The 16,879-nt window shown below is 38.4% G+C and overlaps 1 protein-coding gene across 2 annotated transcripts in view; it reads left to right on the forward strand.

Moving 5' to 3' along the window:
- Gapvd1 (GTPase activating protein and VPS9 domains 1) overlaps window positions 1-16,143 on the forward strand; it is a 168,871-nt gene extending 152,728 nt beyond the window's left edge. For both annotated transcript variants that reach the window (XM_067102135.1, XM_067102136.1), the window contains exon 22: window positions 13,718-16,143. In XM_067102135.1, coding sequence (XP_066958236.1) covers window positions 13,718-13,858 — 141 coding nt within the window. In that variant the 3' untranslated portion in view covers window positions 13,859-16,143. The remainder of the gene's footprint in view (window positions 1-13,717) is intronic.
- Window positions 16,144-16,879: the final 736 nt, after the last annotated feature.

Below are 16,879 nucleotides of genomic sequence, written 5' to 3' on the forward strand. Positions count from 1 at the left end.
AAGGCAAGGGTGGGCATACTTGATTTATTATTATTAGGGCATTTTGTCCATGGGCAGAGTGCCCATAGACTGCAAGGGGGCAATAAGTCCGGCTATAATCTTTATTTGGACCTGTCCCATAGGGGGAGCAGGCCCCTTATCCTTCATCCATGATCCAGGTGTGGCTCGGGGTGTTGTCCCGTTTGAGGACGTAGAGAGGTTTTCTGGCTAATCCTCAGCCTTCAAGTGGCACTGTTCAGTGGAGTGCCCTGTTCTCTTACAGTACCCACACACAAGCTTCTTATGGAGTTGCCCATTCTTAGGTTGCTGGGAGTTGGTCGAGGCAGGTGAGGAGGGATATAGTTTTCTTCCATGGGAACTAAGATGAGGGTGATTGGTGTCCCAAGTGTCAGCCCCGCGACAGCACTCGACCACTGTCTTAGGCTCCTTGTCGCGTAGATGGGTGGTGAGAGCTGGCGGGTCATAAAAGAAAAAGTCCTCGAGCTGGATGAGTTCAAGGATGTCCTCTGCACTGGTGGCTTTGAGAGATTCTAGCCACAGTAGGCTGGACAGTTAGAGAAAAAATTGTGCAAACAAAATAAAAAGTGACCGGGAATGCAGCATGGCAAATCAGGAGTTGGGACGCCAGTTATTCCTCAGACTGGGATACTTTTAAACAACACCTCACCAAACAGTTTGCCCTACACCGAGAGGAGAAGATGGAACTAATGGAAGCCTACAACCCCATGCTGGGGATGGGAGAGTCGATTTCAGCATTCTGTAATCGCGTCGGTGAAGACTATGAGTCCCTCACCCCTGAAAGAGACCAGACTGTAGAGGGAAAAGAAGACTTCTGCCGACGCATGCTAAGGCGAATTCTTCCTACCTCCATAGTGGGTTTCCTTATTGGCGATGAGAGGCCCTTACAATCCTTGCTGCCGAAGGTTCAACTTCTGTTAGACTATGAACAACGCCAACAGGCAAGGGGGAGAGGGCAGGCCACCTCCCAACCGTTTGTTGCAACAGTTAAACAACCTGACCAAGCGAGTCCTCAGTCAGCCTCACCCACCATCCAGGGGGCAGGGTCACGCACCCAGGGACCTCGAAGAGGTAAGGGGAAACCAGCTGGGAAAAGGACAGCTGGCCGCTGCTGGCGGTATGGAAAGGAGGGCCACGTGAGGGCCCAGTGCCCCTCTCTCACTGAACCGCAACGTTGTTTTTGATGCAGTGCAACAGACCATCTCGTGAACACTTGTTCAAAAAACAACAACGGCCAGCAGAACAAGGAGAGGAAGGGGAAGGCAGCGTGGAGGAGTCGGGAGGACCCCCGACTACACCCAGGCTCATCAGGTCCAAACAACGACTGTGCCCCTAGAAGAACAAGAGACGCCTTGTTGGGGAGTGAGGGAAGTCAACCAACCCCCCAAGAAGTAGTGGACAGCCCTTCACCAGCTGTTGCTTCCCTTACCCAAATGTTGACGGTGCAGGGAGGAAAAGTAATGCAAGAGCCTACCGCCCACCCTCAATCCACGAAGGAAGTCGTGGTGCCCATCGTGGAAATATGGGTGGAAGAGCGACAGGAAAGGGCGTTGGTTGACACTGGCGCAAGTGTGTCTTTGTTAGAAGAACACCTTGTGACAGGGTCGGTGCAGCCTATGAAGGGTTGTTTAGTTTTAAGTACAGCAGGCGGCCATTGGATGGTAACCCAGAGGACTGTGGAGCAGCAGGTAACCATCAATGGACGAGTAGTGACACATACCTTCCGTGTAGTACCAGCATTACAAATAGAAGGAATTTCAGTCATTTTAGGAATTGATTTTGTGACTAGGAATGAAATAATAATAGCTGGCACAGACGGGAAGGGGATCAAAGTATATTTAAAAGGACAACGAATCCCCCACAGAGGGAGAGAGACTGAGGTGTCTACGAGTCTCCCTAAGACCGAAGGGTGGTGAAGGGGAAGTACCCACCGCCCCAGAGGTGGGAGATGTGATACCACCCCGGACCCTCTCATCCCTCACCCTGACTCCCGCATGGAATTTACCTAAAGGCACCTTAGTTTTGATCAGACCCCATCAGAAATGGGAAGATTTTATCATTCTGAGTCTGAGTAAGGTAATACACAGCGAGGTTATTGTGCCATTTATTAACGTTAGCGATCAGCTTATTGTATTAGACAGTGGGTCGATATGCAACCTTGAACCTTGTGAAATAACAGCTGCTTCTTACACACTCACGGCCTTGAGTAGCATGTGGCAGGGTCACAGTGAAGAACGTCTGGATAGACTCCTGAGAACAGCTAATGGCTCTACCCCTGTTACTTACCAAAATATTGTCAAGGAAATTATAGAAAGTTATCAAAACCCTAGGGAGGATAGATAATTTTCGTTTTGTTACAGAGACTGGGGATCATCCACCCATAAGATCTAAGCCGTATAGAATTCCAGTTTGTTATCAGGAGGAAGTAGAGAACAAAATGAATAAATTAAGGGAACAAAGGACAATTAGAGGAAGTGAATCTCCTTGGGTCTCGCCAATCATGATGGTTAAAAAGAAGGATGGTTCTCTTAGGCTATGTGTTGATTATAGAAAGTTGAATAGCATCACAAAAGACAATGCATTTCCATTGCCCTCTATCGAAGAACTGTTGATTAAGGTCAGAGATAGTAAATTCTTCACCACCTTCGATTTATAAAGTCAGGTTATCATCAAATACCTATAGACGAGAATAGCAAAGAAAAGACAGCCTTTATAGCAATGATAAATTGTTTGAATATAATCACCTTCCTTTTGGAGTAAAGAACGCTCCTGCCCATTTTTCACATGTTATGGTGTCGATATTAGCTTCACTATTAGGGCATAGCATGTTTGTATACTTAGATGACATAATCATAATAGGGGCTACAGTAGAAGAACATAAGAACATTATGTTATGGTATGAAAATTAATCTAACCAAATGTAAATTCTTTCAGCAAGAAGTTGAATTTTTGAGGCACATTGTAACATCTGAAGGCCTTAAGCCTTGTGCAGATAAAGTAGCAGCAATTAAAGAATTTCCCCCACCGAAGAATGTAAAAGAAGTAGCCAGTTTCCTCGGCCTCACAGGCTACTATGGTAAATTCATAAAAGATTTTGGTAAAATAGCAAGACCACTAGATTCATTGAGGAAACAGTCAGATTTTCATAGGGGACAGGAAGAAGAAATAGCTTTTCAAGAATTAAAGATTTCACTCACTAGTAATGAACTGTTAGCTTATCCAGAGTTTGAGTGACTGTTTCTAGTAACCACTGATGCAAGCAGTATAGCTGTTGGGGGAGTGATTTCTCAAGTTGACGATGCTGGGAATGAAAAACCGATATGTTTTGCATCACGAGCATTAAAAGGGGCAGAGAAGAATTACAGTACCTTTGATAGAGAGGCACTGGTGATTCTATGGATGCTGGAGAGACATCGCTACTTTTTGCTGGGGCATAAAGTCAAAATAACCACAGATCATCGCCCATTGAGAGATTTATTCAAGAAAGGGGGATTTAACCACTCGCCAGGCTTGTTGGATCGAGTGACTGTTAGAATTTGATATTGTGGGAATTGAACATATAGCAGGGAAAACAGATAAAGTAGCTGATGCTCTCTCCATGAGTGCCATAATGGGAGTTACAACCCAAGCAGCAAAGAGAGAGGAACAGTGACGAAAGAAACAGTTGCATGCTTCAGAGGCACCCGGTGTAGAAAGCGGGAATAACTTGGTAACTCAGGAGTTAGGGAAAGAACGAGAGAGCTGATCCTCCAGGGGTTTCAGGGAGTGGATGCCCTAGGAGTGAGAGAGGGTGTGTGATGGAGTATGGAAGAGGTGATGAGGGGTCAGAAGTCCGAACCCTGGATTGAACAGGTTAAGACTTACGTAAGGGGTGTGAGTAACGAGTTTCCCGATTTTCTAACAGTGCCCAAAGATATGTTCTTCCTTGAAGGAGATATCTTATTTTGTAAATATGAGAAGAGACTGGGCGATGTCCGATCTCACGTCGTCCTTCCTCCCTCTTTGGTAGAGAAAGCCATCCACATGATACATGTAAGTCCCTATGCAGGACATATAGGTATAGAAAGGTCCCTCATAAAATTCATCTCCCAGTGCCACATCTGTAATACCATGGAAAACCATAGACATACTATTCTGAAGGCTTGAATGTGGCCAGTGGAGCCAATCAAATTTGCCAGAGTACACATTGATGTTGTGGGACCCATCCCCCTCCCCCGGGGACGGGCAATTCAGGTATGTGTGTGTGATGGTGGATGCGTTCACGCTGTATACGCACGTATGCGATGATGGATAAGTCTGTAATATCAGTTGCCAAAGCCTTGTGTTCATTCATAGTGAAGTTTGGCTGTCCCCGTACGTTAGTCAGTGACAATTGACGCGAATTTATTAATGAAGTAATGAAAGACCTAATAAAAATGTTAAACGTAGAACATTTCACAATCGCATCTCACTGGCCTTCTGCCAATGGGTTAGTTGAATCCCATAATAGAAAAGTAACAAATATTTTGAAATATTTAGTAGCAGACAGTCCAAATCAGTGGTTAGAGACATTGCCGATGGCGGAACTTGCGCTTAATACCGCGTATAACAGGTTGATAAGTGATACCCTGTGTTTTTTAGTGTATGGACAGGACCCTTCATTGCCATATGCTGTGATCATGGATCCTAGAACTTTACCACTATATAGTGTCGAACAGTACCGGGTGATTTCTGTAACCTGACCCGAAGAGTGTTTCAGACAACGCAGACACTTTTGTTGAGGGCCAGTGAAAAGTATCAGACGAAATTTGATCAGCGGTTCTGCATGCAAACATCTAAGGTACAAATAGGGGACAGAATCTATCTGAAGAGGCTGCAACCGAGGAAACATGAACTCGAGTCCGCCTACTTAGGACTGTATCTTGTGAAAGAAATTAACAATGACACCACGGTGATATACATATTAAAACTGGTGTCCAAGGCGAGTACCACCTATCACACATGCATCCCATCAAAGAAGGTGTCTTGATGTGGCACCTGAATAAGCCAGTACCCCCTTTCCTGGGACTGCCTGTCTATCTGGGGGAAGAGAGTGAGGCTGATGTGCAAGCATGTCCGGGGATCATTAATAGTGCACCCAATGTGCATACAGACGAAGGTTACAAATATTGGTGTCATGTGCTGTTGTGAAAAGAAAACATCATACATGTGTCTATGTACTTGCATTCCATGATCTTTTATTTCATTTTTTGTAGTTGATTATAAAATCATGTCTATTTGATATATACAAAATTATTTTGTCTTGATGATTGACAGTAATTTGAACTGCAGGTTATTTCAATCCAGATTCCAAGAAAGTTGTGTGTTAATGTGTGGAGCTAAAAATTACTATTCCATTGATCCTATATAATTCTCTTTTATTATTACTATTAAAAAAAAAAAAAAAAATCATAGCAGTGTGATGCATGGAATTCATAAAACTGTAAATAGCCAATTGTAACCACACAATTTGACCCTGGCTTACTAAATTTTAGTTTTTGTTTCTGCATGACTTATTGATAACATATGTCGGGAGGTATGGTATTCCAATGGCAGTGTGGAAATAGCAGAGAAACTAATAAAAAAAAAATAGTGCTGTGAGCCCAGTGTGAGATGCAGAACTTTTAGGGGGGAGTGGTGAACTGATCCATATAGACATTCATGTTTGAGATATAACAGAAAATCTGCTAGTTGTTCGTACATCTTTGTGATCAGAGAGCAACGGACAGATACTGCTGATTTGTCGAACGCCATACGATCGTTGGGGTTTGGCGTGGTTAATTCAAATCAGTGCCATACATTGAAGACCCTTATTGGTTCCTTTCGATTATAAGAGACCAATCAGCTGAGGTCTATGACCTAAGCAAGTTCAGTTTGAAAAGTTAAAGATCAGTAAGGGTTTAACGGTCTGCAGGTCAGGAAGCGCATCTGAAAGACAGTGATGGCACGTGTCACCTCAGAGTACCTTCCGACTATAATTGCATAATTAAGTAGCGTAATATTAGCAGTAGGGCCCTGTGTAACTATTAAGGAAAATACATGTGTCAGTTGTATCTTACGTGTTTCATTTGTACTGGTAGAACCTATATATGACCGAAAAATCAGGTCATATATGTATGTGTATATATATATATATATATATATATATATATATATGTAAGCGCATTTACAGTTTGTAGATGGTACAGGTAAAATTAGATCAATTTAAACTCTACTGTACAGGTAAAGACATACAGAGAAATAATAAGTTGTAAATATGTGTGAGTGCTAACTACAAGAGAGAGAGAGAGAGAGAGAGAGAGAGAGAGAGAGAGAGAGAGAGAGAGAGAGAGAGAGAGAGGTTGTCCTTACTTAAGGGAGTGAAATTATCTATCAATTATTACAGAGAGAGAGAGAGAGAGAGAGAGAGAGAGAGAGAGAGAGAGAGAGAGAGAGAGAGAGAGAGAGAGAGAGAGAGAGAGAGAGAGATTGTCCTTACTTGAAATATCAAGTAAAATTATTTATGAATTATTGCAGAGACAGAGAGAATAACATGAGAGAGAGAGAGAGAGAGAGAGAGAGAGAGAGAGAGAGAGAGAGAGAGAGAGAGAGAGAGAGAGAGAGAGAGAGAGAGAAAGTTATTCTTATGTCAGATATCAAAGCTGGAAATTCTTGATTTATGAAGGAAAAAGAAAAAAAAGAAAGAATGAGAGAGAGAGAGAGAGCACCAGAAATCCTTTGACACACTCTGGGCAATGATTGACATATTTGGCAGCTTTGCCCTCGCCCCTCTCTTCAAAGGTTTCACAAAAGATTGGGAAATGATATTTGTTTGTTTAAAATATCACATAATTTACTATAGAAACGTATAAATTTTGTAATTACAGTTATATTATTATTATTATTATTATTATTATTATTATTTAATCTTATTAATATTTGACAATTAGTACTGTACTTATTATTAGGTAAATCATGTCTTTATCATACAAAACAAATAAACATGTACATGTAACCATAAAAATTCTCGCATCTCTTACTAAGATGAGAGAATTTTTATGGTTACATGTATATGTTCATTTGTTGTGTTGATAAATAAAAAAGAGAGAGAGAGAGAGAGAGAGAGAGAGAGAGATTGAGATTCTTATGATGTCAAAAGATGGAAATTCAGTATTAAACTAACTTTTAAATGAATTGAAAGTTACTGTAATTTCATTTATAAGTTAGCTTAATACATTACCCTTAAAAAAAGAAATAAATGGTTGACGTAAGAATATAGGAGAATGTGAAGATTAGTATACTATTTCTTGCTCTCCCCATTCCACCGATCTATTTTTAGAAGTCTTTTCAACCTCGTTTTTAAAAACTTCTTTATTCTGTCGCTTTCTCTTTGTTCTGAAATACTCTATGTCTCTATGTTTTAGAATGGCTCATTTACTATTTGTAGACGTTACAGATAAAATTAGATCAATTTAAAATTATCTACTGCACAGTTAAAGACATACAGAGAAACAGTAATATGTAGGTTGCGCTAACACACACACACACACACACAGAGAGAGAGAGAGAGAGAGAGAGAGAGAGAGAGAGAGAGAGAGAATTATGTAAGAAATCTTTGACCTGCTAATCAGCAACACTCCCCCTTCTTTGACCAGCTAATCAGCAACACTCCCCCTTGTTGTCATATTAAATCGACATGTCTGACAGCTTTGCTTTGGAGCTTCTTACAAAAGATGTGGGGAAAGAAATTTGTTTGTATAAAATATGTATCACATACGAATTTTGTAATTACAGTTTTATTATTATTATTATTATTATTATTATTATTATTATTATTATTATTATCATTATTATTTGAAAATTAGTACTAATTATTAGGTAAAAAATTTATTTATCATACAAAACAAATAAATATACATGTACATAAAGATTCTCTCATCTCAGTAAAAGAGAGAGAGAGAGAGAGAGAAATTATTACTTTTATTATTTAATGTTATTTAATTTACACATAAAAGCTTGAAAATTCATAAATTACATAAAAAATTAAACATAAACACTTTTGCAGGGTTTCTCAGTATTCACAAATGTTCGCGTGTCCGTGAAAAACTTGCGTATGACAATTAGTTAAGTTCCAATGAAATGTTTGTGTGTCTGTGAATTCGTGCAACTAGAATCACGCAAGTTCGGGGTTCAGTATTACTGTACACAATTAAATGTGTGAGTGAATGATTAGGCTGGTGGTTGCAGCAATTATTATGAAATCATATTGCTCTAGGTAAATGGGAAGCAATAGCTTCTAAATATACGCAATAAATGCGTGAATGAATGATTTTGCTGTCAGTTCAGCAAATATTATAAAATTGCATTGCTCTAGGCAAATAGGAAGCAGAAGCTTCTAAATATATGCAATTAAATGCATGAATGAATGATTATGCTGGCGGTGGCAACAATTATTATGAAATATTATTGCTCTTGGTAGTGAATGATTATGCTGTCGGTTCAGCAAGTATTATAGAATTGTATTGCTCTAGGCAAATAGGAAGCAGTAGCTTCTAAATATATGCAATTAAATGCGTGAGATACAATGTAGCTGGCTTCTCAGCCAAGAGAAAAATGCATAAAATGTGACGAGGAAAGAATGTGCTTGTTTCGACAGCATGATATTAAATTTCAGTAGAATACAACGAGTACAAAAAAAAACTTAAATTTAACCATGCACGGGCAAATGGTACTGCCAAGGATATCTCACGTGCTTAAGGAGAAAGGAAAAAAAATTACTGTATTCTTGAGACCTGATTAAGCACGTGAGTGGCGTGTGGCGTGTTTACATTAGTGATCCCATGGGTCAGGGGACAGTTCAGGACGTGCGCATGAAGAGGAACTAACAAATACAGTGAACAAATACAAAGCTGTCTCAGCCCAGCTGAACACCTGGCTGAGCAAAGTTTTGTGACAATTTTAATGAGACAACTGAAAAATTTCTGAAGATTTCCTCTCCTCTGTGAAAAGTGAATGAATTGGTGTCTCCTTTTCTCACGGCTTGTTTACTGGAAAAATTTGAATGGAATGGAATTTACCATGTGCATTTCTTTTATAGAGTAGTTTAAACAAATGCAACTACTAACCAAGATTTTAGGCTCGCATGGCCTGAACAAACTTTTGTGGATTTGTGAGATTTATTCAATAAGGAAGAATAATATTTTTGGCTCGTGAATTCCTCCAGCGCAGCGATATAAAAATTGCTGTACTGGGTCAAACTGCGTGGGCTTTAATGTGTGCCTAACTAGGATTTTCGAACGAAAAATTGTCCGAATTACATAGGGAAGGAAATATCTGTACTATTTCCTGTTACGCTCCTCGTAATTTCACTTTTCTTAGTTAGCCTATCATGTAAGTCATGCAAGCTATCATGTGTTAGTCATCTATAATGGGATGCATGCATATGTTCTAACAATTCCTAACTCTATTTCAGTCACGATTTTGTTCGTACCTAACAAAAAATAAAAATAACACGATACTTACTGTGGAAATGGATCACTTGTGCGCTTATAGAGGAATCTATGCTAATAAGAAGCTTTGTTTCAAATCTTGCGGCCAGCTCTTAGCGAGGCTATTTAGCTGATAATTGCAAGTGCAGTGAGGGCTTGGAAGAATTACTGAGTAATTGGTCGCCAGTGTTATAATTTTAAAGCTGGGGTCTTTCTAGATCAATGGGGTATACAAGGATGATATGCAACTTACCTTAATTACCACAAAAAATCTGGACTCTGGCCTTAATTACCACAAAAATCTGGACTCTGGCCTTGAGGTCAGGTAAAATTATAAACAACAAAATACGGTTGAAGGCCTACTTCAATAGGGGTTTAACTTAATTAATTATATTTATAAAAGAAAACACATCGAAGAATGGTAGCATAATTCTGGTGTTATAAGATGAAGAGCAAATGACTGGGAATTTGCTAGAGGAAGCACAATGGCATGCCTTCTTCAAAGGGTGTTGAAAACGAGGTAGTGGGGACCACTACGCGCACAAGATGATACACAGATCCACAGCTGACTAACTCCTAAGTTAAGTATACCTTAGTTTAACCAGACCACTGAGCTGATTAATCTGTAATCGAAACACTTATGGTTACTCAACTGAAACTAGCGCTGTAATGAAGGAATCGAGGAATTGCATAGAAGATGCCTAGACTGCACTCAACTCCAATGACTTGAATATCATATGATTACGTTACACTTCTCGTCACTGCTCTGCAAATTAAACAGCACAAAATATAAAAAGCAATACAGGTCTCACTGTAGGTATATCGTACTATGAAAAGAGATACAGAAAATAGTTGAAGATGAATAAGGAACGTGACTGACGAAAAAACCTCAAGTCCTGGTGCTTTACCTTATTTAGGAGCTAAAGTTCTCTTCTTATGGGGCCCAGCGAGAGGGAGGGCAAGTGAATAATTCCACATTAAAGGTTACTTTGGTTACTGCCAGCCACGTGTTAGAAATAGGCAGTTTAATGGAGCAAGGGACAGGACATCTGTCCAACGGTAGCTGTCGTCTTCCCAAGATGGTCCTTTCTTCCTCTGCAAGGAAAGCGCTTGTGGAAGTAGAAGATTGGTTCGCAGTGAAAAGGGAGCAAGGGAAGGCCGCTTTCGCCTTTCCACCATCGAGTTTGTCAGCTAGGCGATACCTGTCCTATGCAATGGTAGAAGCCCCATCCTTGGGAGGTTCTACCTAATCCCGAGGTGACTTCTCGGGACTGATTGACTCGGCTGGCTACTCTGCCTTCTCGTCAGCTAAGGTTTTGTTTGCTCCCTCAGAATTAGACCACCTGGTGAAGGGTATCTTCAAAGTCTTTGAGGTTTTCAGTTTCTTGGATTAGACTGTGGGGACCCATGCTAGGGAGATCGACGACTCATTTTTTGGTGGTGGGCTGGCTTGGCATACTGTCGTGTGCAGGTAAAACCGTAAGAGATAGCTCCTTGGAGCTTGTGGCCCTTTTCTCCATTGGAGTTCTCAAGAAAAGGGAGTTGCGATGTTCATTCACCAGGAAGGGAGTGACTTCAGTTCAGAAGTCGGCTTTACTGTTTTCTCCTATGGATAAGCAGTACTTGTTTCCTCAGTCGGCTGTTAAGGAAATAGCTGCTGACTTACAGAAGAAGTGCGATGGTAGACATCCGAAGACAGACCTTTAGAGGGAAAGTCGCTGCGCCTGGTGAGCCCCACCTAGACTTCTTTGCAGATGCCTCAGACCTAGGCTGAGGAGCCCTTCTTGGGAACTTGGAAGCTTCCAGAATATGGTCTCCGGAACAACGGAATTTGCATATCAATGTGAAGGAACTGACTGCCGTTCATCTAGATATCCACACCAGAGAACAGTATTCCAGTACAGGGAGGACAGATGACCTAAAACAGGTTGCATTGATTTTATCACTGTTATAAATACATGAGGTCTTATGTACAATATCTAACTCCTGTGCAGCATTTCCTGACACTTTCATTAGATTTTTATCTAAAGTAAGATGTGAGTCAGATATTACACGAAGAGTAGTTACAACTTCAGAGTCATTCAGTAGTCCCATCTACCTGAAGGGGAGGATAGGGTGGAATTTCTGTACGAGATCTGCTAATCAATAGTATTAAAATTTTACTGGAGTTCATCCTCATACCCCACCACCTACACCATTCACTAATCCTCTCAGTGCAATGTTGTGATTGAGACTAAGGGCAGCTTCATTTCTCATAGTGGAGACTTTACTACACCCGCAAGTGTTGCATCATCAGCATACTGAATAATCTTGTTTTCCAGGCCAACAACCATATTACTTGAATACACTAAAAATAACAGCAGATCAAGAACACTACCCTGTGGATCTCCAGACAGAATGGGTCTTGATTTGCATAAGATCCCATCAACAGCGACTTGCTGCTGCCTCCCTATAAGGAAATCTTGTAGAATACTGTAATCACAAAACATATTCACCCACTCCAGGATTCGAAGTTTATAAATAAATATAAATAAATATCTTATGATTTACTAAGTTGAAAACAGCACTAAAATCTATTTAAAGTACTCTACATCAGCAATAAAATGTATTTGAAGCACTGTGCACTCAAAATCCTTATCAGGTTCTCATGCAAATGGTATGTCAAATCTAAAAGAGCATTGCAGGTACCTAACGACTTTCTAAGTGCATATTGACTATCCGCTAGCAATCCTTTAGATTCCACATACTTATGTAGTGGCTTAAAAATAAATTTTTCTGCAACTTTGGAGAGTACAAGGAGAATAGAAATTGGCCTGTAGGTACTATAGGTAGGCCACCATGTGGAACAGGCACTGTATTACTAAGCCTTCTCTTGTCCGCAAAGATGTATTACTAAGCTTTCACTTGTCTGCAAAGATGCCATATTGACCAAAAAACCTATAGAATCTACTAATCTTGGGAGATAACATACTAGAAACCTTTTTGAAAAACAAAGGGGAGAACCTATCAGGATCTTCTCCACCACAGCCATCAAGATAATCAAGAATTTTCTTAACATCCTTAGAGTAAAATGTAAATTTTGTAAGAATGGGTTCAGGATGACAAGTATCAGGGAGAGGGACATCCTCAGCTGATTTCTTAGCTTCAAAAGCTCAGTGAAGCAGTTCAGCCTTTTCCTAGGGGCTAGTAACCAATCTACTGTACCATCATCTGTTAGTAATGGTGGCATATATGACTAGCCTGACCCAAAGATGATGCCAATTTGGTCCACCACAGGTGTAAAGATGCCTTCAGATGAGTACCAAGACAGGCAATTAAATTAGAATTAAGAATTCAAATGGTACTGAGAGACTCCTTAAGCAGGCAGTGGTACTATATCATAACATAAGATCCATAGTAAAGTCTGTGGGATGTATGTTAGAAGAATTTTAAATAATTGTTGGTGATCTTAATTGTTTATGATAGTAATGAAGAAGGTTACAAAGGATTGCAGAATGGGAGGCCCTCAATAGTTGAAGTTTGCAGAATCAAAGGAAAAAGTCTTAAAAATAAGTAAACGATGGACAAAATGTTGAGATTGTTAGACTACTGCAAGCAAGTACTCCCTTATGTAATAGTAAAAGAATATCAAATACATGGATAAAAAGGAGAGAAATTACTAGACTACTGTAAGCGAGTACTCCATTATGAAATAGTAAAGATGTATGATTAGTGCACAAGTCCTGTGCTTGTATGTGCAGTTAAGATATACTTACAAATAAAGTGGAAGAAATGTTTGAGAGGAAATTGGATGAAATTTTGATGAAATGTAACGCTAAATGCCTTGAATGCATTAAGAAGGTAGCATTTCAAAGAAGGTAGTAACTTAGAGATGTGATGTTGAAAGGCTGGAAATTAGACAGAGATCTCAAAGTTTGAAATGTTTGGCTACTTGATAAGGGGAGAGGAGAGTCCCCCTGAGATGATAAGCAACGGTCATAGTTGAAGATCTGGATGAGATGGGAATTAAGACAGGAAATGCACAGGGCAGAAGAGAATTGAGATGAATCATTGTTTTTTTAAGCCTGTAGAAGGACACCCCCTGTGAAAAATTTAATGATGAAAATTATATATTTACACTGTATATACCTGTAATTTTGTCTTTCAAATATAGCAGCTCTGTATAGTTTTTGTAGATGATAGTGGCAGTTAATATTGTTCCTCCATTACTTCAGGCTAACCCACCTGCTCTCCTGTCCACGGTACAGTATGTCAACCTCTTCTATGAGCAACGCCTTAAAGGAGAGGATCAGTATTGGTGGACGCAGTTTTGCTCAGCCATTGAGTTTATCAAGACTATGGATTACATGCCTTGATAAACAGCATTTGCATAAAGGAAAAGAGAAGGGTCTTATTGTTGCGTAATAATGTGCCATTATGCTAACCTACAGGGCCTGCTTTAATCTGTGAAGAGCAGATTTCTAGAAAATTAATTTATTTAATTTTTCCTAACAGTATCTGAGTTGTGTTGAAGCTTTTCTTTGTAGAAGCTTTCTTATATAAAAATTACCAAAGAAATGAAGCACAAAGTTCAATATTTTTTTCTTTCTGTTTTTCTTTTTGTTTCTTGTATTGCTTTTTATTTTGTCTTATTTTTGGAAGAATGTCTATGTCTTCCAGGTGTTACAAAAGTGATTAGCATAATCATAGTGTGAAGGGATATGTCCTTTGTTGCAAACTTATGAAATGCATATATATTGTTATAAATTGTTAAAAAAAATCCAGAATGTAAATTGTGTGTACTTTGACGCAGTATTTTTGCAGGTATTTTGAGACATTTGTAATTGCATTTACTATGTTAAGCACTGGATATTCTGATTATCTAGTTCATTAGCAACTCACATTTTGAGAAACTCAGTGAGCTTCATCATGGGACGGGTTCTAATGTCCTAACTATTTTTTTTTAATGAATTTATGCATACAAAGAGCTAAATATTTCATAATACTACATGGGAAGTATTGGCATGAATGATGATTTGTTTTATCGTTAAGCTTTGATGAAACTGATGGAAAATCTTTGATATGATATGCAATAAGGGATTAAAAATCCTGTTAACACATTTGTATAGTGTAGTTTGTTGATATTATCCTAAGTGTCCGTTTAACCACAATACGATAGTATTCATTATAATTTAAAATGGTCTTGATATATATATAAAGCTGTATATGATATATTTACATTTATCTCTTAGCTGATGCATGGCTTTTATTTACTTGACATCTTAGGGATCTATTTGATAAGAAAGTGCATTATTTTCTATGGAATATTGATAGAAAATCCAATCAAGATCCTTTTTTCATATGCCCTTAGAGTTTTATATAATGTAACAAAAATATGAATTGAAGTCTCTTTTGATTGCATTTCAGAGGCAGTTGCCCTTGTCTCAGACTATTGTATCGATGAACTTTTGCCATTTCTTGCAAGGACAGTATATGGAATGAAACATAACGCTGGCAATTCTCTTACAAGAGTTGAAATAGTTTGAGATGGTTATAATGATGAAATTTTACTGGCACTATAGCTGCAAATGACTAATGCATGATACAATGTCTTTCATCAAAATTTCACACTCCAAAAGGTTTCATTCTGCATATCTCTCCTTGAACAGAGGCAAAGTGGCTACATTGGCAAAGTTTCTTTCAGCTATTTATTATGATCTTCCAAAGAACATTTTCAGTCCCGTCTTTTCTTCTTTATTTACTGTGAAATCATCCATATCAAACCAAAAACATTTACTTTTTTACACCTCAGTATAATAAAGTATATTTATATTATTATGTAGAAATTACTTTAGACATATAGATACTGGTAGTAAGGTAAGTGAGGTCTTACTTACTGGAGTTAGGTATTTCATTTTCATTTTGGTGTTACAGTTTCACTGCATGCAATTGGCTGTGAATTGAGTTTATCTGTGGTGTTGTGGAATTTTGTGTTTTATCAGGTAAAATTTACTTTGAATTCCCTAATTCATGCAACTTGTGATATAACATTTGATCACATGATATTTCATTCACTGTTTTACCTGAAATATGCATGTTGATAAGACTCTGCAACTTGTTTAGGTGTTTCTTGCTATTTCAAGATAACTTGTCAGATATTCTGAAATATAACTTAACAACAATATATCTTTTTTCTGCTAAATTAGGAAAACTGCTCAAATACCAGGCTCTTTGTTTGTTGAAAGTTTGAATAATTCAATACATGGTTTAATGCCTTCATTTTTCTCTACAGTTAAAGGTATAAAGCAAGATAAAACATGTTCTGCGGTATGATGCCTGATGCATTGTCTTTGAACTCCAGAGTGTGAAATTGCTAAAAAAATATTTAGACATTCTCACTTGCCAAATGTTGGTAGTCATTCCAAGATTCACATTGCTTCCTCACTGATAATTCATATGTGATAGACTTGAAAAAGAAATTATTTTGTTATTGGTATGTAATCTTTATGGAAAGATTAATAACAATTGATAACCATAAATTACATAAGTAAAACGATATATTTTTTACTCCTCAGAAAATATTTTTGTGATCTGATATGCCCTCCTGATAAGTAAGACCTCATTGCAATAAATAATTCAAAATGTAAAGCAAAAGAAAAAATTGTAAGATTACCAAATATTACTTTTTGGGATGGGAGGGTGGGAATTGAAATGATAGATATATGCATTACAGCTGAATGTTGAATTTGCTCAGTTTCACATCAAGAAAACCAAGATATACCTCTTAACATAGTTTTTTCCTTGTCATTTTCGTTACATAATCAAGGGTGAATTGACAGAATATTGTCGTACATCATTCTTCATACTTCATCTTAGCATTTCTTCTTCCTGTTGTGAACAGACAAGAATCTAGCTTGTGGTTCTTACTGGTATTTTTCAGCAGTTCATACCACTTAATTGGCTGTTTCTCAATAGAATGTAAATTTTATCCAAAACAGCACATTGCTCATGTTGACATTATATCTAATAGATTTGTAAGGAGAATAATGCATTGATGTTATGATATGCTAGATATGTGCATCACTTTATGCTGTAGTGCATGTTCATCAAGACTTGAGACTGTTGAACAGTGTGATCAATATGTTTTCACTGTTGCCCTCCATTTTTTATGATATGGCATTTGTCTCCTTTCTTACCAGTGCCATTCAGTGTTGTTTGACTTTAGGAAACTTCAAACCCTCTTTTATTATAAATATGTCAAGATATGATAATGGCTTTGGTTTCTTGGACTCATAATTGCTTTGTGCAAGTGATGATATAAGTAAAAGAGAGCATAAGAATGAAAACTTGATTGATCTGTGAGCATTTTTTGTTCATTGTAGATAACAGTTTTTTTT

Source organism: Macrobrachium rosenbergii, chromosome 59 (genome assembly GCF_040412425.1).
Source record: "Macrobrachium rosenbergii isolate ZJJX-2024 chromosome 59, ASM4041242v1, whole genome shotgun sequence".
NCBI lineage: Eukaryota > Metazoa > Arthropoda > Malacostraca > Decapoda > Palaemonidae > Macrobrachium > Macrobrachium rosenbergii.